At 38.0% G+C, this 24,639-nt stretch overlaps 1 protein-coding gene across 2 annotated transcripts in view; it reads right to left on the reverse strand.

Annotated features, from left to right (window-relative positions):
* Positions 1–24,639, reverse strand: part of FOCAD (focadhesin) — a 314,675-nt gene that overhangs the window by 41,555 nt on the left and 248,481 nt on the right. For both annotated transcript variants that reach the window (XM_079927956.1, XM_079927957.1), the window contains 8 exons: positions 21,975–22,064; positions 15,834–15,981; positions 13,836–13,955; positions 12,184–12,306; positions 5,897–5,974; positions 5,149–5,220; positions 3,737–3,839; positions 1,785–1,865 (listed from right to left, as the gene is read on the reverse strand). In XM_079927956.1, coding sequence (XP_079784082.1) covers positions 1,785–1,865; positions 3,737–3,839; positions 5,149–5,220; positions 5,897–5,974; positions 12,184–12,306; positions 13,836–13,955; positions 15,834–15,981; positions 21,975–22,064 — 815 coding nt within the window. The remainder of the gene's footprint in view (positions 1–1,784; positions 1,866–3,736; positions 3,840–5,148; positions 5,221–5,896; positions 5,975–12,183; positions 12,307–13,835; positions 13,956–15,833; positions 15,982–21,974; positions 22,065–24,639) is intronic.

The raw sequence follows: 24,639 nt of genomic DNA on the forward strand, positions 1-24,639 counted from the left end.
GGAGGTCAGCCTCCCACGGCCTCCACTCCTCTGGGGTCATCATTAGTAATGGGTAAGGCTGAATGGATTTTCCTCTGAATCTAGTCAGTAAACCTGACAAGAAGGCAGCCCTCTCCCACAACCTGAGAATGCCAAAAATGTGACTAGTAATATGGCATTTTAAAAATATTTCATTTATATGTCTTAAAATAGCTTTAATAGTAAGATTTTACATAATGTTTCTGATGTCAATTTCACCTGATTTTTCAGTTTTAGAACAGAATACTTCCTGTTGTACCATGACTGCATAATCATAAAAATATTACATTTAAAAAAATTTTCCACAAGATTCACAGAAAATTCATTTCTGTTAAGAAATATGAATCTAGGGAGCCAAATGACATTTTAGTCACTAGAAAAGAAAAAGAGTATGTCTTTCATTTGGTCTTAAGAGTTTTATATTTCATGGAAATATCTCACGCTATCATCATTTAAAAATTTTATAAGATATCAGTGAGCAAACTAACAAAAAATAGAGCAAAAATATATGTTCCTAGAATTATTCTAGCCATGGAAATTTTAGATGTTCCTTTAGTAAGAATTCAATTTCCTCCTAATGGAGACATCTCTGTACTTTAAAAACACTTAATTTATGGCAATATAAACAATTAACTCCACATTATATATATATGACATGTTCATATATAAACATATCTTGTAAAACCATGACATAACCTTATACCAATTTTTACTGAGGATATGTAAAAGCAAATTATGCTAAGTCGCGACCTGAGGATAATATGCACAATTTCTAGAACTGCAGAAACTAAGGGAATTCATGTCCAACCTATGAAAGTAGTTTACAATCTGGAAGCTCCAGGGATTTCTGTACCCAGTGGAAACTTAGACAACGGACATGACTTTTAATGTCCCTTCCAATGGTGAGATTTTATCCTTCCATGACCTTCATTAATCAATGACTTCAGATGTCCCCAGATGTCTTCATTTTAATTGGTTTAAAAACTTTTTTTCCCCTAAAACTGGGATGGTCTTGTTGTAATACAGGCACTGATTTTGCCCAGACTGACACAGCCAACCCAACGAAGAATGAAACTAGCACACATCAGTGAAAGAATATTACATAAAACTGGTTCCTGAGCCATGACATGCTCATTTCAGATCCATTTTTTCCTCATAGCATGAAATGGTAGGTGTGTATCATTAAAGAGCATTTATTTGATAGTTTATGTGGCATTATTTTGACTCCAGTTATAAACAAAAGGCACTCAATCTCTGTCTTTAGGTTGTGTGTGGCAGCAAAAAAGAATCACAAAGGGACAACTGGTGCAGAGAAAAACAGCAGAAACTAAAATTAAGAACTAGAGCCAGTGATTCCAACAACACAAAGTGATCACACAAGGTTCAGGGAGAAGACTTACCTCCAAGTCTGGTCCTGGAATACAAACAGCACCCATGTGTGTTTTCTCTTTTTAGGTCACACTCACTTGAAATTGACAAGAAAAGTAATGTGCGCTTATACTTTCGAAATTGCCAAAAGGAAGGTTAAGATATTCACATGTCCCCCAAGATCACGTATGGTAGTTCCAACAGTACACACAGTGTGTATGTTTATGTACCACTTAGTGTAGTTGGTCTCCTAGTCATCTCTACTGCAAAGATGATCTGGCAGGAGAAATTATTCACCCCTTCAGATTTGTATTGTTTAATTCTACAGAAGCAAGCTAAGGGCACACAAACTTGACATGTAGACAGTATGACAGAGTTCAAGAAATGTGCTCACTTGCCTTTTTTTCCTCCTGTAATGAAGAAGCCAATGGATGCTCTAATAAAACTGCTTTCAGGCAAATAGCTATAGTCCGTAGGAACTGTGGAGACAGAAAATGATCAAATTAACCACTGAACCTGGCGGGACTAATGAAGGAAAGATAATGATCTCATGCTGCCATATCAACCTAGAGACAAAGCAGAAGTGTTTATGCCATTAATCTCAGAACAATACTCTGTGGTTGCAACTAATTCTATTAGGTTAAGTGACTGGCCTTGAAGTCATCACTTAGGCTATGCAAGCAAATCTAAAACGGTGGTAAATCTAGAGGAGGCTGAAAAACCACAGAGGACAAAAATTGTACTCAAGTGGTTTAAAAAAACCCTTTTCCACTTTGGCACATCAATGAGCTGCAATCCAGTGACTTCCTCTGTGTCAGCAAGGAGTCTACTGGGCTTCTAGGATGAGACCACCATTCTCTGGGCTATTTCAGGGCACCCTGAGTCAGATATATGAACTATGTAAATACATCAATCAGCATTAATATCAGCTAGTCTCTTACTTCATAAGGCAGGGACCTCTATGTGACCAACACGTGCAAATAACCAGATGTGCCTGCTGACCTGGAACAATGAAGGAGTGACATTTATGCTTGTTGAGTCCTGGGAGTTTCCCAGATTCTTTTCCTCCCAGTTCCACATAATTGTTTCATGAAATGTTTTTTACTGGGATAGATGGCTCAACTTTTCCAGACACACAATCATGTTGCTCCAAAGAACCTGGGTGTAAGATGATTCACTACGACCTGTCTTCAGTATATGTGGGCCAGACCGTGTACTCCACAGTATAACAATTAAAAGCCTATGTGAAAAAGCAAAAGCCTGACATACACATGCTATTTTACCAGGACCTTGTGAGAGCACTGCACTTCAAAACTAGCAATACCAAGGGTTTCTAATATGACTACTTTTTTTTTCCTTTTCCAGTTTTAATATGACAGCTTCTAGTTGTCTAAAGTTCATTATGTTGGGAATGCTGTGAAACCATGTCCTATTTCTATAGCTGAGGAGTGATTGAAAATGAGGGAGACAGTAATTATAGTAGCCCATGGTAATGCTGTCTGTAGACTACCTGTCAGGGGATATGTGAAACTAGGTTTTAATGAGGAATCTTTGGTACCTAAACCTCCCTGGCATGAGTCCAAGAGAGCCAGTGGTCAAAATTCTATAAAGAGCAAGGAGTAGCTATAGGTCCCAGTGCATTACAGTGATGCCTTCCCCGGGAGATCTCCAAGTACACACATAAGTTAAGCATGTGGGAACTGCAAATATTTTTATTGCTTTTATTAAAAAGCTGGAAATAGAAAAAGCCTTGTTACATTAAGACCTAGGATTTTAATTCCAAGGCCAAGGAGATATACATCTTTAAAAGTACTTACCCAATTATTTTCTCAAAACCAGGAGCCAGAAGAATTCCAGCCATATATGAAGAGTTTTTTAATGAAATATGAATATTATACAAACTATGATTACATCTAGTAAAATAAAAAGAACTCTGTTCCAAGCTTCAAGGGTCTGATTCCTAGTTTCTGAATTTCTCATTAAGCTTGTACCTAAGTCATGTAACCTTTCTGAGCCTCGGGTTCTCCATTTGTAAAATATGGGGTTAGACTCAATGTCTAAACCGATCTCCAAGGAAGGCAGAGAGAAAGAGTGAAAAGAGCATGGGCTTTGGCGGCCGACAGATCTTAGTTCAAACTGCATGTTTACCATTTACTGCTATGTGACCCTGGGCAAGTCAGGAGACCTCTCCACAGTCCATTTTCCTCTGATGTAAAAGAGGGACAGTAATATCCACCACCGATATTACTGTGCTTGGGTAGCTGTGAAAATTAACTCTCTTAACAAAGCACATTGCCCCATGTCAGCAATCCCTCCTTCCAGCTCCAGTGTTCTATGACTCCAGTCTTACCCGAGGTTCTACTTTGATTTGAGGACAGAGTAGACAGATGAAGATGTCCTAGAAGCCAGATTGCATTTGACTGAAGACCAATCACCCCAGACACACTGATGACCTATAAATGAAATGTAACAGTTCAATGATGGGGCAAGATCCAAATTCTATTCAATACAAGGCCACTCACAGGAGGTCACTAATCTTTTATGAGGTGGTGGCTTGGCTGGTAATGAGATATACAAGATGTACTATCAACTGTCTAATATACTAAACGTGGGACATAGAGGTGATCAACAAGTGTTGCTGAATGAATGAATGAATGAATGAATCTATCAGTCATGATGGAACGTACCAGTGGTTGTCTCAGTTTTCACTGAGTCAGACTGGTCTAAAGGAATTTTCAAAAAATGAGAAAAGAAAATCCAAAAAGTAAAAAGAGGCGATAGTTGCTTAAAACTAAAGTACCTTTAAAAGTAGAAGGAGATACTATTTTGTTCTCTTCTTTGACTAATGCTCTATTACTGTTTTATCATTCATAATAAGATTTTTAAAATAATAGTTTTCATTTATAGATTTTTCCCCAAGTTACAGCAACTTATGTTTCAGTAGAATTTTTTTTGGAGAATATTCATATTCATACATGCAAAAGAGAGTTTCTTCTGTTCAGAAATTTGTTTGCTTTTAAAACCATGAATTCCTAAAACTTCTTTATGTGGTGAGTATTATAACCAGCTATATTTTGCAAGAATGAAAACAAGTATGCTAAGTGAAAAGCCTAGGATACAAAGTTCTACATATGATAAGAATACAACTATGCAGAGAAAATAAGAATGCTTAAAAAGAAATATGACCAAATATTAGTAGCAGCTGCTTCAGGTTGGGAGGAACATCATTGATATTTTTTCAGCTTCTTTCATTCTGTAATTTTAAGTTTATTCAATGAACATCATGATTTTTTAAAAATAAAAATCTGAAAATATAAAATCATTTCTCAGCAGATGGACATGTTTATTCTTTAGACAAGGAGAATGCTGACCATAATTTACCCAAATACTTTTACCAGTGACATCTGAACTAGTGCCTCTTGACCATTCTGCTTAGATATATGCCCTGCCCTTTGACTGTCTTCCACTTTTCCTTGTCTGGAGGGCCTGACATTCTTTGCAAGGTCAGGTTTTAATTTTTAAGAGAAACCAGTGCCAACTTAACTCAAAAATGCCAGCTTTCTTTTTTTCCAGAGGTGGTGTGTGTTGATCAGCAAATTATGCAGGGCCATAAGCCATGCTCCAATGACCCTTGAACTCACCATGAATAACCAGAGATTTTCCCATTGTCTAAGTAAAACAGTTTATATCATGAAAAAGAAAAAAGACCACAAAGGGGAATATCTGTTTTCCCACTCAACGGTCTGAAATTCCCCTTCTCACCTGAGTTAAAGTTCTAATGACTTCATTAAGTCTGCCTTGAAAATGAGAGGACTGGATGGCTTCTGACTTCAGCTGAAAGAAAAAGGAGAAATACCCATCCCGCATCCCCCCAGAAGTAAATAATGATATTCCCAGTGTATGAGTTACCATCATCTAAGCTGTGAAATAATTTATCATTATATCCTTATATTTCAAAAACAAAAGCTGTGAGCTCCTTGAAGGCAGTGCCCATGCTTTATGAAATCACTGATTTCCTAGCACCAGTTCAGTGTGGCATGTAGCAGTCACGTAATAAACCTTTACTGTATGAACAAAGGAACACCTTAGAATTACTTCTAAATTTACATATACATATGCCCACTACACAAAAAAATTTAAAGTGAAAGCATAATTACATAGGTATAAACTTAAACATCACAGATGCAAAATGGAGTTTCTTATGAATGGCTTTTTAAATTTCTTAGGATCCAATCACTTTTCTCATTCAGAGAATTTTGCAGAAAGTAGATAAGTTGACTAGGTTTAATTCCTACAAACCAAATAAAATAAGGAACATATCTCTATAGAAAGAATTCCTGACCAAGAGCAATTTTCCATATATAAAGGCATTAGAAAGCCCACTGTAAACAATACCATGGTCATATATTGTTCTTTCCTTAGCATACTGAGATATTGGGTATTCTTTTCTTGCTGTGACTATGTACACATTTAGGTTTCTTCCCCCACCCACCCCCCCCTTTTTTTTTACCTGCATTACATCCCCTTCAGAGCCTACCAAGGCCACCATGCCATGAAGAGCTGCCAAACACAGCATTGTGGAGGTGCCCTGAAAACAAAGCATCAGAATATGTCAAGAGGGAAACAGTCCTTGGGTTGGAAGTGGATAAAAATTATATCAAAGAAAAACAACTGGCCAAAATGGTACTAAATTTGTAGGGTCAACACAACCTGTGTCACTGAACTGAGAATGGCAGCAGACTTGAATAAAGTAACAGGTTAAAGTTGTTAGATTCTAGGTGGTTTCTTGTCGTTTTTTTATTTTTCAAAACCACAGTGTTGTTTTAAAATTAACACACTGACAAAATAGCCAGTTAAAAAACAAAACTATAATGGTTAACAGGATCTATCATTTATAAGGCATTAAAAATACATGTGTCTCTTGGGGGAGATTGGTTTAAGATGGCGGAGTAGAAGGAAGTGCGCTCACTCCCTCTTGTGAGAACACCAAAATAATAACTAACTGCTGAACAGTCATTGACTGGAAGATATTGGAACTCACCAAAAAAAGATACCCCACATCCAAAGACAAAGGAGAAGCTGCAATGAGATGGTAGGAGGCGTGCAATCACAATAAAATCAGATCCTGTAACTGCTGGGTGGGTGACTCACAAACTGGAGAACAATTATAACACAGCAGTCCACCCACTGGAGTGAAGTTTCTGAGCCCCACGTCAGGCTTCCCAACCTGGTCTGGCAACGGGAGGAGGAATTCCCAGAGAATCAGACTTTGAAGGCTAGTGGGATTTCATTGCAGGACTTCAACAGGACTGGGGGAAACAGAGACTCCACTCTTGGAGGGCACACACAAAGTATTGTGCGCATCAGGACCCAGGGGAAGGAGCAGTGACCCCATAGGAGACTGAACCAGACCTAACAGCTAGTGTTGGAGAGTCTCCTGCAGAGGCGGGGGGTGGCTGTGGCTCACCATGGGGACAAGGACACTGGCAGCAGAAGTTCTGGGAAGTACTCCTTGGTGTGAGCCCTTTCAGAGTCCACCATTAGCCCCACCAAAGAGACTGTAGCCTCCAGCGCTGGGTAACCTCAGGCCAAACAACCAACAGGGAGGGAACTCAGCCCCACCCAACAGCAGACAACCGGATTAAAGTTTTACTGAGCTCTGCCACCAGAGCAACACCCAGCTCTACCCACCACCAGTCCCTCCCATCAGGAAGCTTGCACAAGCCTCTTAGAAAGCCTCATCCACCAGAGGGCAGACAGTAGAAGCAAGAAGAACTACAATCCTGCAACCTGTGGAACGAAAACCACATTCACAGAATGATAGACAAAATAAAAAGGCAGAGGACTATGTACCAGATGAAGGAACAAGATAAAACCCCAGAAAAACAACTAAATGAAGGGGAGAACGGTAACCTTCCAGGAAAAGAATTCAGAATAATGATAGTGAAGATGATCCAGGACCTCGGAAAAAGAATGGAGGCAAAAATCGAGAACATGCAAGAAATGTTTAACAAAGACCTAGGAGAATTAAAGAACAAACACCTAGAAGAATTAAAGAATAAGCAAACAGAGATGAACAATACAATAACTGAAATTAAAACTACACTAGAAGGAATCAATAGCAGAATAACTGAGGCAGAAAAACGGATAAGTGACCTGGAAGATAGATTGCTGGAATTCACTGCTGCAGAACAGAAGAAAGAAGAAAGAATGAAAAAATGAAGCAAACCTAAGAGACGTCTGGGCCAACATTAAATGGACCAACATTCGCATTACAGGGGTCCCAGAAGGAGAAGAGAGAGAGAAAGAACCCGAGAAAATATCTGAAGAGATTATAGTCAAAAACTTCCCTAACATGGGAAAGGAAATAGACACCCAAGTCCAGAAAGCACAGAGAATCCCAGGCAGGATAAACCCAAGGAGAAACATGCCGAGACACATAGTAATCAAATGGACAAAAATTAAAGAAAAAGAAAAATTATTAAAAGTGACAAGGGAAAAACGACAAATAACATACAAGGGAACCCCCATGAGGTAAACAGCTGATTTCTCAGCAGAAACTCTACAAGCCAGAAGGGAGTGGCATGATATATTTAAAGAGATGAAAGGGAAGAAACTACAACCAAGATTACTATACCCAGCAAGGATCTCATTCAGATTCGACAGAGAAATCAAAAGCTTTACAGACAAACAAAAGCTAAGAGAATTCAGCACCACCAAACCAGCTCTACAACAAATGCTAAAGGAACTTCTCTAACTTCTCTAAGCAGTGTTTCTTGGGAAACACAAGAGAAAAAAGGACCTACAAAGACAGACCCTAAACAATTAAGAAAATGGTAATAGGAACATACATGTCAACAATTACCTTAAATGTGAATTGATTAAATGCTCCAACCAAAAGACACAGCCTTGCTGAATGGACACAAAAACACAACCCGTATATATACTGTCTACAAGAGACCCACTTCAGACCTAGGGACACATACAGACTGAAAGTGAGGGGATGGAAAAAGATATCCCATGCAAATGGAAATCAAAAGAGAGCTGGAGTGGCAATACTTATATCAGATAAAATAGACTTTAAAATAAAGACTGTTGCAAGAGACAAGGAAGGACACTACATACTGATCAAGGGATCGATCCAAGAAAAGATATAACAATTATAAATATATATGCACCCAACATAGGACCACCTCAAAAGATAAGGCAAATGCTAACAGCCATAAAAGGAGAAATTGACAGTAACAGAATAATAGAGGGGGACTTTAACACCTCACTTACACCAATGGACAGATCACCCAGACAGAAAATTAATAAGGAAACACAAGCTTTAAATGTCACAATAGACCAGATAGATTTAAGCAATATTTATAGGACATTCCATCTACATGGAATGGAATGTAATCTGTACATTCCAGATTACACTTTCTTCTCAAGTGCACACAGAACATTCTCCAGGGGAGATCACATCTTGGGTCACAAATGAAGCCTCAGTAAATTTAAGAAAATAGAAATCATATCAAGCATCTTTTCCAACCAAAACGCTGAGATTAGAAACAAATTACAGGGAAAAAAACATAAAACACACAAACACATGGAGGCTAAACAATACGTTACAAAATAACCAAGAGATCATTGAAGAAATCAAAGAGGAAATCAAAAATACCTAGAGACAAATAACAACGAAAACACGACAATCCAAAACCTATGGGATGCAGCAAAAGCAGTTCTAAGAGGGAAGTTTATAGCTATACAATCCTACCTCAAGAGACAAGAAACATCTCAAACAAACAGTCTAAACTTACACTTAAAGGAACTAGAGAAAGAGGAACAAACAAAACCCAAAGTTAGTAGAGGAAAGAAATCATGAAGATTAGATCAGAAATAACTGAAAAACAAATGAAGGAAACAATAGCAAAGATCAATAAAACTAAAAGCTGGTTATTTGAGAAGATAAAAAAAATTGATAAACCTTTAGCCCGACCCATCAAGAAAAAGAGGGAGAGGACTCAAATCAATAAAATCAGAAATGAAAAAGGAGAAGTTACAATGGACACTGCAGAAATACCAAGCACCAGAAGAGACTACTACAAGCAACTCTATGCCAATAAAATGGACAACCTGGAAGAAATGGACAAATTCTAAGAAAGGTATAACCTTCCAAGACTGAACCAGGAAGAAATAGAAAATATGAACAGACCAATCACAAGGAATGAAATTGAAACTGTGATTAAAAATCTTCCAACAAACAAAAGTCCAGGACCAGATGACTTCACAGGTGAATTCTATCAAACATTTAGAGAAGAGCTAACACTCATCCTTCTCAAACACTTCCAAAAAATTGCAGAGGAAGGAACACTACTAAACTCATTCTACGAGGCCACCATCACCCTGTTACCAAAACCAGGCAAAGATACTACAAAAAAAGAAAATTACAGACCAATATCACTGATGAATATAGATGCAAAAATCCTCAACAAAGTATTAGCAAACAGAATCCAGCAGCACATGAAAAGGATCATACATCATGATCAAGTGGGATTTATCCCAAGGATGAAAGGATTCTTCAATATAGGCAAATCAATGTGATACACCATATTAACAAATGGAAGAATAAAAACCATATATTTTTATGTTTTTCAAGTCCTAGCCACGGCAATCAGAGAAGAAAAAGAAATAAAAGGAATACAAATTGGAAAAGAAGAAGTAAAGCTGTCACTCTTTTCAGATGTCACAATACTATACACAGATAATCCTAAAGATGCCACCAAAAAACTAGAGCTAATCAATGAATTTGGTAAAGTTGCAGGATACAAAATTAATACACAGAAATCTCTTGCATTCCTATACATTAACAATGAAAGATCAGAAAGAGAAATTAAGGAAACAATCCCATTCACCACTGCAACAAAAGGAATAAAATACCTAGGAATAAACCTACCTAAGGAGGTAAAAGACCTGTACTCAGAAAACTATAAGACACTGATGAAAGAAATCAAAGATGACACAAACAGATGGAGAGCTATACCATGTTCTTGGATTGGAAGAATCAATATTGCGAAAATGACTATATTACCCAAAGCAATCTACAGATTCAGTGCAATCCCTATCAAATTACCAATGGCATTTTTTACAGAACTAGAACAAAAAATCTTAAAATTTGTATGGAGACACAAAAGACCCCGAATAACCAAAGCAATCTTGAGGGGAAAAAACGGAGCTGGAGGAATCAGACTCCGTGTCTTCAGACTACTACAAAGCTACAGTAATCAAGACAATATGGCACTGGCACAAAAACAGAAATATAGATCAATGGAACAGGATAGAAAGACCAGATATAAACTCACACACCTATGGTCAACTAATCTATGACAAAGGAGGCAAGGATATACAATGGAGAAAAGACAGTCTCTTCAGTAAGTGGTGCTGGCAAAACTGAACAGGTACATGTAAAAGGATGAAATTAGAACACTCCCTAACACCATACATAGAAATAAACTCAAAATGGATTAAGGACCTAAATGTAAGACTGGACACTATAAACCTCTCAGAGGAAAACATGGGAAGAACACTCTTTGACATAAATCACAGCAAGATCTTTTTTGACCCACCTCCTAGAGTAATGGAAATAAAAACAAAAATAAGCAAATGGGACCTAATGAAACTTAAAAGCTTCTGTCCAGCAAAGGAATCTATAAATAAGACGAAAAGACAACCCTCAGAATGGGAGAAAATATTTGCAAATGAATCAACATACAAAATATTAATCTCCTAAATATATAAACAGCTCATGCTGCTCAATATTAAAAAAACAAACAACCCAATCAAAAAATGGGCAGAAGACCTAAATGGACATTTCTCTGAAGAAGATATACAGATTGCCAAGAAGCACATGAAAAGCTGCTCAACATCTCTCATTATTAGAGAAATGCAAATCAAAACTACAATGAGGTATCACCTCACACCAGAATGGGCTTCATCAGAAAATCTATAAACAACAAATGCTGGAAATGGTGTGGAGAAAAGGGAACCCTCTTGCACTGTTGGTGGGAATGTAAATTGATACGCCCACTATGGAGAACTATATGGAGGTTCCTTAAAAAACTAAAAGAATTACCATATGACCCAGCAATTCCACTGCCGGGCATATACCCAGGGAAAACCATAATTCAAAAAGACACATGCACCCCAATGTTTACTGCAGCACTATTTACAATAGCCAGGTCATGGAAGCAACCTAAATGCCCATCGACAGACGAATAGATAAAGAAGATGTGGTACAGATATACAATGGAATATTACTGAACCATGAAATGGAACAAAATTGGGTTATTTGTAGTGATGTGGATGGACCTAGAGACTGTCAAACAGAGTGAAATAAGTCAGAAAGAGAAAAACAAATATTGTATATTAATGCATATATGCAGAATATAGAAAAATGGTACAGATGAACTAGTTTGCAGGGCAGAAGTAGAGACACACATGTAGAGGACAAATGTATGGACACCAAGGGGGGAAGCAGGTGGTAGTGGTGGAGGTGGGATGAATTGGGAGATTGTGATGGACATGTATACACTAATATGTATAAAATAGATAACTAATAAGAACCTGCTGTATAAAAAAATAATAATAAAATTAAATTAAAAAGGAAAAAAATGTACATGTGTCTCTTTCATTTGAAATTGCCTATTCTTTTATGGTTAAGCTATATATCTTGGCAGCACCTATAAATGGTCCAATAAAGTAGCTCTTTTTCCTTTATAAAACTATAAAATAACATGCAGGAGGTCCTTCTACCTCTGTTAGAACAATTCTGATCCAGGCAGGGAGCAGTTTGTTGCCCAAGTCTTCAGCTTTTCCATGTCCACACACAGACAAACCATGAACTATGTTTCCTAATGCCAGGGCAAAACCTGAAGTCTGTTAAAAATAAATTAAAAGAAGAGGTAAGAAAAAAAGAAGAATGGCACAGATCAGGAATGTTCATATACAGCAAAACAAGCACATTTAAGGGCTCCCTCTCCTATAGACACATTCTGTTTCCATCTGAAAATCAGAGATTTGCAGATTTTTTAAATCTATACCAGTCTGCAACAGAAACTGCAGTCTAATTGTATGGAATTTGGCTTCAGTAAGTCGTTTATTTTAGGAAAAGAATACTGCACTACTGATTGACTTGGGTCAAACAATCCAAATTCTAAGAAGGAGGTTAGGGTGAAAACACCAAGGTAAATCACCCAAGCCCAGTCAACCCCCAAACAAGAGGAGAAAATATTCTATAATGAGCACAGCATATGCAAACTTCTATATTTTGGTGTTTGCAAAATCTTTTCTTTTTTCTCTAATTTTACATTAATTTAATTTAATTTTTTATTGAAGTATAGTTGATTCTCAATGCAAAATCTATTCTGACTGTAAGTGAGCAGGCATACAACCATAAAATAATAACAATACAAAACAGCACAGGCTTAAAACCTGGACTGAATCCTGCAGTAACCCACTATGGCCAATATTAAGACTTTGGAGAAATCTAAAAAACAAAGAACTGAGCAAACAAAATACAAACAGGGAAATTCTAGAGCCTGTGTGATCAGAGGGAACATTTTTGTTTCAATTTTTTAAAATTATGGTAAAATACACATAACATAAAATTTACCATCTTAACCATTTTTAAGTGTACAGTTCAGTGGTATGAAGTACATTCATAATGCTGTGCAACCATCACTCCCATCCATCTTTAGAACTCTTTTCATCTTGCAAAACTGAAATTCTGTACCCATTAAACAATAATTCCCCATTCCCCCTCCCTCAGCCCCTGGCAATCACCATTCCACTTTCTGTCTCTATGCTTTTGACTGCTCTAAATACCTCATATAAACAGAATCATACAGTGTTTGTCTTTTTGTGACGGGCCTATTTCACTTAGCATAACGTCCTAGAGGTTATCCATGTCATAGTGTATGTCAGAATTTTCTTCCTTTTGAAGGTTGACTAATATTTCAGAGGGAATATTTTAAGGGTATTTCATTTAAATTGCAGGAATCTAAATTTTCTTATATATTTAGTCATGAGCAGAGTTTCTCTGCCTTGAACTTGCTGAGGCTTTACTCTATCAGATTACTCTATGTATTCCTATCGTTACGAATTTTTGTTTCTAGCCTTACATAACTCTTATATTCCCTAGCCACGTGTTTTAAGATTTTATAAATACAGAGCAATAGCTGGAGAGCCAGTAAAGACTTTTGTACTCAGACCAAAAAAGAAAAAATGTCTATAGGGGATAAAGATACTGGCTGTGGATACTGGCTATAGCTGTGGACAAGACAAGAGTTAGAAGTTCCTCAGTTCCGGGCACAAACCATACCACATTATAGTCTAATTCAGAGTAAATTAGAATTAAGACTTAGCAGCAGCCTGAGACCCACTGAGAAATAACCAGAAATTCCAACCTGCTGGTTGTTCTCCACCAACAGTCGAAGCTTATTCATAATATCTTCAGCCTCTACAGCCTCAATAATTCCGGCACTGAATGCGGATGTACATACACAGCTGAGGGTATAGGCAAGGACCTGAGAAGAAAAGACAAGAGAAACACGTGTTTTCATGAGGGGAAATAAAAGAACACGGTTTAGTTGACACGAATATTTTGTCAAACTTATCCCTGGCATAAGGTTTGGATTCGAGTATACTCACTATAGACGGGGCACTGTTTTGCTGCCTAACTTATATTTCATAACAATATTATGAGATGGGGGTCATTATGGCTACTTTCTGGATAAAATCTTCGAGGCTCAATTACACATAGCTAGCAAGTGACAGAGGCGAGATTCAAACCTGGGTCTTTAGACGCTAAATCAAAAAGTTCCCTCAACAGTAGAAGTAGATTTTCATCACCAGTGGATACTACTAATGGCCATGTGCTCTGATCCAAGGCCAAACTGGAGAGGAAATTCAAAAGCAGTGAAACGCTGCTACATGAAGATTCCCTAGTAGAAGTAGTGGAGCATGACGGACGAGAAAGGTGGGTTTTAGAGTCGGATAAATTGTGTAAAATAGGGATAATACTACTCACTTCAGAGCACGAGTGTGATTTTAATAAGCAAATGAATAAATAAATAGATGAATAAATGAACAAATTATAAATTTTTTTTAATGTTGGGAGTAGAAACAATACTTGAGTGTATATCCCAAATTGACCACTGACTGGCTAAGTAACTTTAAGCAAGTCACTCCAACTATTTGAGCTTCCATTTTGTCGAAATCAAGGTTATTCATCCCTCCCTGCTACCTTGCATTTTCATGATGAATCCCTTCCTCACAAAGATGCTGTTAAGACAAAGTAGAAATGTTCAACTCCTCACACTGATTGATAACAGCATGAAAAAAAGAGGCAGTTTCTAAGGTAGAAATTGGATAATAAAAATCAGAGGGGAGGAACAACCGAAATTGCTTGCTCGAGGCCTTCTAAATCAAACCATCAAGGCAGACAGATGCATCAATTATAAAAACCTTGCTTTCATTTATTAATCAAATTGCTCCGTGGTTGTAACATTTTCTCCTTCGGCTTAAAAAAAAAAAGTACTTTCCAACTGTGCTCTGCACTGCTTTAAAAATGGAAATGTGGTGCATGTCTTAGAACAAAACTGCAACCCTCTGTGCCCCAAAGAAATTCACTGATTCAACAAGTCCTATTGCTGAAAGCAGAGGAGCTGAGCAGGGAAACACAGCAGCCATTATGTGCTCATCAATAGCTCGTGGGCAGGCCGGGGGAAAATAGGATCTGCTCTAATGAGACGGAGAATCTAGTGAGGCCAAGAGGTCGGCCCAGGCTCCTCCCAGAGAGAAGAGCCCTGCAGCGGCGCGGCTTCACCTGGGCTCACAGACACACAGGCCTCAGATGTCCTGCTCGACCCAGTCAACACACAGACCAGAGCCCAGGATCCCAATTCTGCATATTTTTACACCATCACAGAAAAATCTTTTCATTAAGTGTGGTGAAGGGAATTTCCTCAATAATTTTTCATGCTTAACTGACATTAAAAAAAATCAAATGCCTTTTCGATCCTCAGTTTCTTAAGCTTATTCCTGGCCATTTCTTAAAGTTATACTTGGATGGAGGCTAATTCTAAAAAATCTCCATTTAACCTTCCTCCAGAAATTGCAGCTCTTCTTAGAAACTGCCTTCTAGTGATACTGAGTCAGGTTTTTGTATTCACTAAAGGCTCTTACATGCCACATGTAAGTCTAACTTGATTTAAATAGCTGCACTATTTGAAAACCTTATGATCTAATGTAGGTTGTTTGCCACTCAGATTTTCTCCTTAGCCCAGCTGAAATTGAGGAAGGATTTAATTTCAGAGTTACCAAAACAGGAGAAGTAGAAAATAAGCAGCAAGAGGAAAACAAAAGCCAGCAGAGGGAAGGAAACTGGAACGTTGGTCTCCTACCTCCTGAAAGGTTCTGCTCTGGCCCCCGCTGTCATCTAGGTACACGGAGAGCTTCCGAAGCGAGGCTGCCACATGAACTCGCGACTCTGTTCGGCTGCTGTGGCTCATGAGGGACAGGACAAGTCCAACTCCCAGTACACAGCCCGTGCTTGGATGCCAAAAAAAGATGAGGAGTGAAAATCGTAAGAAATCCACGCCATTGCTCTTCACTTATCATGGGAGTTACCAGTGCTCTACAACCCGAGGTAAGATGGCTGGATTCTAATTCTGCTGCCTGGTGTACAGGTGTATTCCATGACCAACGCCCCCCCCCCCCAATCAAAATGTGTCCGTGGCCCATGCCAGTGCTATGTACCCAATGGAGAAAACAAATAAATACATGAAATAGTTTGACAAACTCTGTAAGAGAAGGAGGCGTAAAAATTAGTCAAACCAGTTCTATCTCTGCACTTAGAGAAATGCCGTGGTCCTCTCTCCACTGACTGCCCCCCCCCATCATGCTGAGTGCACTATGATTAACTGCATAAAGACAGAAAAGCCTAAATTTCAGGATATGAGCTGAGGCCATCTGATTAATAACGGGGGGAGGAGGGGCAGATAAATGCAAGGCATAATTACGAGGTACTGCTAAGTGCTTCATGTTTCCTAGTCAACTTCAACAAGTGGAATTTCTGTCTCAAAGAAACTGTGTATTTGTCTGTGCACAATGACATTAATCCTCTTCTCCCCTCTGATCCCTCCGAGTACCACTGGGTCAGAAGAGAAAATGGACAAATGACAGGCTTGTCAAAAGTTACCCCATGTGACAATTCAATTGGAATCTTGGGCTTTGTGCCCCAGTTCTCCTGAAAGAATACATATCCATTTAAAGAAAAGAATTGTTCTCCCAGAAAACTTCTAGTTCGTGTGATAAGATAAATGTGGCTTGGGGGTAATTTTTTACTCTTTTGAAAAAGTTTTTATCATCATTGTTGTTTTTCAAGTTGAGGAAATGCTGACTTTTTCAGAAATCATCCTCACTCTGGTTTGGCTTGCCTCTCTTCCTGATATCTACTGCTTAAGAAGACATTCCAGGGCATTTCTCCAATAACATATTTCAATGCCCGTATGTTATGTCATTTTGCTCTTATATAGCATCTATCGCTTTGGCTGGCGTCAAGACCTTCACATAGTTTCCTGAACATGTTAGTGACTTCCCCTGACACCTCTGTGCCAGCGGAGCTTCCACATCCGATAAGAGATGCCCAAGAGGATGGACAGGCTACAGGATTTGCTCAAGGTCATGCAGAGAGTTTCCAGCAGAGCATGGACAGAAGACAGGGTTTTTTCATTTCCAACCTTCTGTTCCAACTGCCAAACCCAGGCCCCTCCCGGCACCCTGTGTGATGCCATGATGGAATGATTATGAGAAGGCAACATGTCTCAGGTGTGTTTTCCTAGGTTCTATTGCACAACGATCTGGCATTAGAAAATCCTTTGTCAGGAAGCTACTGCAGCACTAATCCAAGTCAGGCAGAACTGCTGTTCCTGCTTACAGGAACTTAACAACCAGCTCAACTAGCATAATGCATATTTCAATGAGTTAAATCAGCATCTAACATCTGAACACTGTGTGCTTTTGAGACAAATCACATTTCTGAAAGAGGAAAGGCTGCTGCTGATTAGAATGGATTTAAAGTCTTTGTTTTCATTTAGACTCTACAGGAAAGGTTTTTTTTGGCCATCTTTCTATATTGATGCATATGAAAACCTGAAATCAGACCAAAGATATAGTTAGACAAATATCATTTAATACTTTAAAATTTAACTTTTGCTCCCTCTTTAATTATGTAACTGCTATTTATGCTTAGGATTTCAAATGTTACTTCCTCAGGGATACCTGCCCTGGCCCAGCAGGGAACCTCCTTAATATTTTCCCATAGTACCTTGTACTAATTTACTTCAGACAATTTTAATGATACACTCTGATGAAGATTATCTGGGAGCTGATTTGATTACTGACCACATCCTTCACTAGCTTGCAAGCTCCATGAGGGTAGGTACCTTTTCTGTTTTTTCCTCACTACAGTATTTGTGGCACCTAGTAACACTGCTTGACAGGGAGAGGCATTCAACCAACATTTACTGAACGCTGAAGAACTGACCAAATTCTCTTTAGTTTCAAGAGAATCTAAAGTGGAGAGAAAAATCTATAGGGGGGAGCTCCCCCCCCAAAAAAACCCAAGGCTTGATTTTCATCTTCAGTTGGAGGCAAAATTTATGAGTGGTAAAATTCACTGAATATATCATCCAAGATTCAATCAAGAAGACTCGATTTCTATTTTTTGCCTGACTAATTTAAGAAAGAGGTGTCAGGTTTATGAGGCAAAAAGATTCTTCTCAAAGCTCACTTAACTACTGGGGTTCATCTTCTTCAAATAATAGGTCTTGCTTTTCTGGCTATCTGGGCACACAAAAATCTCTATCCCCTGGACTGAAGCTCCTCTTTCACCATCTCAAGGCACATGGGCACAAAGGTCTAGAAAAAGACATCCCGGTTTCTAGTTTACATTTACCTAAAAAATATCACAGCAGAATTATTCTTGGGCAAGGTTAACAGTCACTAACGATTCTATTCATTTGGTTATTAGCTGACTGTTATGATAAACGAATATATAGTCTAACTAAGTACATATGGGTGCCAACAAAAATACGTTAGATTGTGTGCATCTACTGACCATCTGAACTGTTTCCTTCTACTTTGTCTCATTTGTTCCAGCATGTACCAAGAAGGTAGTCCTCAAGCTTCATTCCTGATGTTCCCTGCTGACTTCCAAATCTTCTACATTTTAATGTGTGTATCTTTTGTCCTAAGTCTTAAAGATTCTTCTAGGTGCTTAGTTCAGCATTTCTACACATTTCCCTCATTCTAGCTTCACTGTTCTACCAGCCCTAAACCAAGAATAACTTGGGCAGAGATAGCTTTCACATCTTTCTGTCCACTGAAAACAAAAAGGACTTAAGTGTTGGTGTCCTGAACAGATGAAATAAATTGTGTTAGATATAAAATTGAGGTTTGGGAATTGCTAACATAAATCTCCTAGAAGAATACTAACAAATGATAAAGAGGATGATATGCCCCATTATGTCATTACTTATTTGAATCTCTTATCCAAGTGTATTAAAATATCACTGGCAAAGGAAATTCTGAGTCTTAAAAGCTATGCTCATAATTCCGATATGTGTGTTGCTATATCAACTGGGACATGATATATTTTTCTAAAATTAACAAGAGATGAATCTTCAATTCCCTAGTTTATTGTAGGCTATTCTGCAGATTAAGTACTAGGCCATCTAATAATTAGTTCTAATAACAGCTAACATTTGTATAGTGCTTTGCCCTTTACAAAGTGCTATACAAATGTTATCATATTTGTAAAAGCTCAACAGTAATTAACCAATGCTCAGGTCATTGATGGATAACATGACTAGTTATGGCTGTGAAGATTGAAATGGTGTAATACGTACCACTAGATGGCAGCAAAATGTAAGTGATAGGACCCCAAACACCACACCAGGTGCTCGGTTCTCTCAGCAGGGACACATCCATTAAACCAAGGAAGCGTGGTAAATTTGCTCTGGGTGAATTCTATCACTCGAGATAGCACGCTCCCAGATCTATTAACTACCTTTGGGTAACGCCTCCGATATTTCAGGTGAGAGAGGACTGCCCCAGACTCCTGCAAGCTCATTGGATGGGGGAATACTTTATGCTATGAACCAGGTCTGGGCCTAGTTAGAATCTCTCTTCTGCTTTCGATGATAGACAACATCCACATGTCAGAAAAAATAATCAACACCACACTGTCAAGTGTCAAACTGCTTTCTTTCTACTGAAATGTGTTCTCCATGCTGTGCTAAGCAAGGGAAGGCAAGCTGGTTTTGAAGTCAGACTACCTAGGTTTCTCTCCTGGCTCTGCCACTTAGTGCGTGACCTTGAACCAGTCTCCTATTTTAGACTCACGTTCTTCATCTGTAAACTGAAGTGATGGTGACTCCTGCTTTAGTATCAATATTTAGGTTGTAATCAGGGCTTAATTACATGAGAAGCGGATGTGAAAAGGCCTAGCAAAATACGGCGCTGCTCAGTAAGTATTAGTGGAACCCAAAACCAACGAGAGACCTACCTAAGCGTGGACACCCACAAAGCATTAGCAATGACAAAATACTAAACTTCATTAACTAGGAAAAACACAGTTTGGAGAGAATAGAGGGAGGGTTTCTTGAAGGACCTGGGCTTTTAATTGGCACTGAAAGGCAAGCAAGATTTTACTAAATGGACAGGAAATTTCTGACGACCCTATTCTACTTGAATCTGCAGGCTCAATACCCTATGGAGGCCCACCTTTCCTTCTCCCAAACACATGTTTATTAAGAAGGTAAGAATCAAGAAAGAAGGTAAGAATGAAGAAACAAGAACCTTGTTAATATAAAAAGTTAATTTTGAAGTTACATATGCTTAGACATATGAAGGTTGTAAATGCATAAATGCCCATACTTTGGATAATTCAGTGATCCGTGTGGCCCTCCCTTCACTCAAACACCTTCCTGCAAACTCATGGAGCTGATACGTGAGAGTCACTCCTGATTGTTCCAGCTGGCTGAAAGTGTGCAGCATGTTAATCACCATTTTCTCCCCAGCTTTATAATACCCTGAGCTACAGATATGTTGGACACCTTTGTGGGAAGGCAGGAGAAAGAAGGAAGAGGGGGAGAGGGGACAGGAAAGGACAGAAACTTACCTTACTCCTTGGCTGTAAAAGGCAGCACCACCAACACATGAATTAGGCTCAAAAAACTCAACTCTTTACCGGCCCCCTGAACAGTTAAATGACCCTATCCCTTCCATTAATCATTTTCTAAATTTAAGAGACTTGAATCATGCCACCGAACTCTCTTTGCCCATACTCAAAACCACACTCTTAACAAGTCATTTCATCTCTGGCGTGTTCAACTTTAAAGTGTGATAAAGTGAGTGTGTTTCAAGCATTCTTATCCAACCTTAGCCTGCATGTGAAAGATCTCATAACCACCACCTACTAAGTGAAGATCTGACTTTATTTACACATGATGAAATACATGATACTTGCAGTACTTCTACCATTTATGCTTTTGTTAGTCTGAACTTAACAGGCTACATCCACGAATGTAACTTTAGATCATAAGTTCCTAAAGGCCAGAAATTTAAACACTGATTTTTTTGGTAAACACTGATTTAACTCATATTTGAACAGTGCCCATAATAGCATGAAGTAAATGAGTTAATAAATTGGAGGTTAGTGCTTATACTCTGTTGAGTTTCCTAGTAACTTCAACCCCAGAAGATCCAAACCTCAAGTTCCAAAACATAGGGAAATCCAAAAAGGTACAATCCAGGTTCTCAATGGTGTCAATATTTCAGAAGGCCTAATAAAACAATATGTTTTCCCACCACACGAGCCACATGGATGAGTTAAAACATTCAATGTCTCACTAAATGAGTATGTTTAACACCATTTTGTTTTGTATTTTCTGATTATTCCTTTTTGTTTTTGTTGTTTTTCATGACTGGAATGAGAAAATAAATTAACTCAAGATATTTAGTTTAACAGACAAAATATTTTAAAAGCATGAAGTTTGCAGGGAGAAGGGATCTACTAATATTGAGGAGGTTGGGAACCTCTGGTGTAACCTCTGCTTGTTTCTATTTTGATTCCTCTGACATTGGATTTCATAGGGAAATCCAAATCATGAGTCAAAGACTCTCTTAGTCAAATCAAATTGAAAGAATATTTTCAACAGATTTTAAAAAGGTTGTCATACATACAAGTCCCCAGATAGATGCCTCATATGGTAAAGTACAAGACAGAATCTAAGGTATGGGTAACTTAATGACAGCCACAAAATGACATTTGTTGCTTTGTATGGAAACAAACCGCCTATTTCTGAAACATGGGTTTCAGAACAAGTAAACTTTAATTACAGATTTTTTTATTACTACTGAAATCTCTACACAAAGGAATTCAAGACCGGGTCCTACAAATATTTCACCATAGAATGTAAAATTTATGGCAAAGAAAGAACCAATCTCTGAGTATCAGAGAAGGAACGGAATCAACATACTTGTATTCAAGACTAGTGTCAAAGCAGCAATTTTCCAGGGCATCCAAAGACTTCATCAGAAGAAGGTTCATCTGTTGGCCAGATATATCACTGGGTAAAGACCAAGAGGGAAAAATGAATTATTTAAAATCATTCAACTGTCCAAAATATTTACTATGTAATATTTTGCTCTCAATATTTTATTGAAAATGCATTTCTTTAAAAAATATATAAAAGTAGCAAATAACAATATTGATGATTCACATATATTTTGTAGACAGAGAAACTGAGTCAGAGAATTTATTCAATAATTGGGTTTCTGTACATTATAATCACTTGCAAACCAATAAACCCTAAAACTGCTACTTTTGCATTTTCTCAGTTCATTCAAATTTTAAAATCACTGAAAAATAAGAACAAAGCTCAGAATTCCAAAAAATTATTTCTAGGAATGCTAAGGTGATTTTCTTCAGAATATTTACTAATCCATTAAGCTGATATTATCAATAATCATTCCAAATCTTTCTTGCAAAGGCTATAACTTCTGATTTCATGTCTCAAATATGGAAGTTTTCAGTTCTATTCTTTTTTTTTTTTAAAGGAGGGTAAAACCCAGCCCTATATTTTTCTGCCTTTATACAGTAATTGATGTGGTTTTTGTAATTGTCTTGGTGAGAACTATGAGTTTTAGGGTAAAATAAAACTTAAAAGGTAGGTCTACGTCTGTTTTTTCAGGCAGAGTTGTGGGCTTCATCACCGACACTTTATTATCAAGGGGTCCCTACATGTCAGCTCTCCTGCTGCTGCCTCAGACCATGCTGAGTGGAATGCAGCCCCAGGAATGCCAGCCAGCCAGAGCGCACTTTAAATAATATCTTCTCCAACCAAGACTATAGTGGTTTTGCCTGAGGTGAAGGAGTACATTTTGCAATGAGAAAACATGCACACAGGTACACACAATTTTAATAGCTTTAACTAAATAAGTCCTATTATAGTTGTTCTCTGGAGTAAAATGTACTTAAATATCCTAAACAAATGCTAAAGAGATCCTACTAGTATCCTCTGGGAGTTATGACAGAAGCAAGCTTTGGAATAATATACTTTTCTGAATAAATTCTAGACAGGAATTTAAATTCAGGAGATTTTTCATAAGCCTCAGCAAAAGAAAATAAAATAAAATAAAAAGAAAGATGGATTGAATGTCAAAATTCTTTGCTACAAAGTGACTTTTCATTCTTGATACCAAGATATTGTCCTGATCCTATTCTCCTAAGGGGCCACTTTGGGCTACTTATTTGATGTCATTGATTATTCAGAGTTAGTAGCCCTCAAAACACTTTAATCTTAGAAAAATAGAAATTTTCTCCAAAAATGTCATTATCTGGTGAGACTGTCATTATCTAGTAAAATATTTATTAGTACTAAAAGGCAAATATTTCAGATTCCTCTGCTCTATGAAATTAGGAAGGTGGGAACCATGAATAATTATATTAATGGCTGCAGTACCAACACACCAGGCAGAAGGAGAATGCTATCAAATACAGGATCATTATGGCAAAGTTAAAATCTGCAGTTATTCTGTGGGCAGGTCGCCTCAGGAAGAGCTTCCTGGTGTCCTTCCCCAGGGTTTCCTGCAGGTGCAAAGTCAAGTAGGGTAGATAGGGGTGGAAGGCAATCTAGGAACCAGAAAGGATGCTTTAGGGGAATCACCATAGGTTTCTCCAGGTAGCATAATTAAATTAACCACAAATGTAAGCTTGTCAAGCCCTAAAACCAGCAGCATCTCCTCCTAAACTAAGGAAGAAGGGAGCCAGAGCCAGGATAGGATGAAATGAGTTGCCTGGAATTAAACTGCCATGGCTCATTTTTAGTTGTAAAACAAGTAGCTTGAAAAGATACTGAAGAAAGAACATGAACACAGATGGTGAAGAGACCGCCATTTGTAGCATAGAAGCAAAGGGGAAAAAAAAAATCACTTTCACGTTTTAAGTCTATAAAAATACTTTGTGTTCTGTCCCACACACAAGACATGTAACAGTCAATTCACATGCAAAGGGCAGCTTTTTGTTCACGTCCAGAACCAGGCCTGTGTATACTAATACTGGTGAATAGAACAAAATGAATATTCTGGAAATGTTTCATTTATGATCACAAAGACTAAGCCAATCTTCCCAAATCATCCAACAGATGTTTCCAAGGGCTGAAAATGATCATCTGAAATACAGTATTTCCCTAGATCAATAGCAGTTCTCATAAAGGTTTCACATATGGATGTTTGCACAAAACTATGTAAATTACAAATGTAAACTTAACCACTGGTTTCAAAAAGAAATCTAAATATAGCATAATATCACCCAATTTACCCACATCAACACCATTTCTTGCTTTTGGACAGACAATTTCTGCCAACTAGGGAAGCTTAAGGACAGCTAACATCAGAACAGAATGCCTCTCCCCACAATCCCTACTATTTCCAATGCAGGAAAATGGGCTGAAATTCCAAATCAGTGACATCTAAATATTCATGATCCCCAAATACTCGTGTTGTACCACAGTACAATCAATCTGGATATATAAAATTCTAAGATCGGTAATAAAATAAAGAATAAATATAACGAGCAACAAAACTAAAGTAGATTCGTGCACCAGGAAACTTTCCCACTTAGTGGAATTTTCCACCTGGGTC

Source organism: Stenella coeruleoalba (assembly GCF_951394435.1).
Source record: "Stenella coeruleoalba genome assembly, chromosome: 7".
In the NCBI taxonomy this organism is placed as follows: Eukaryota; Metazoa; Chordata; class Mammalia; order Artiodactyla; family Delphinidae; genus Stenella; species Stenella coeruleoalba.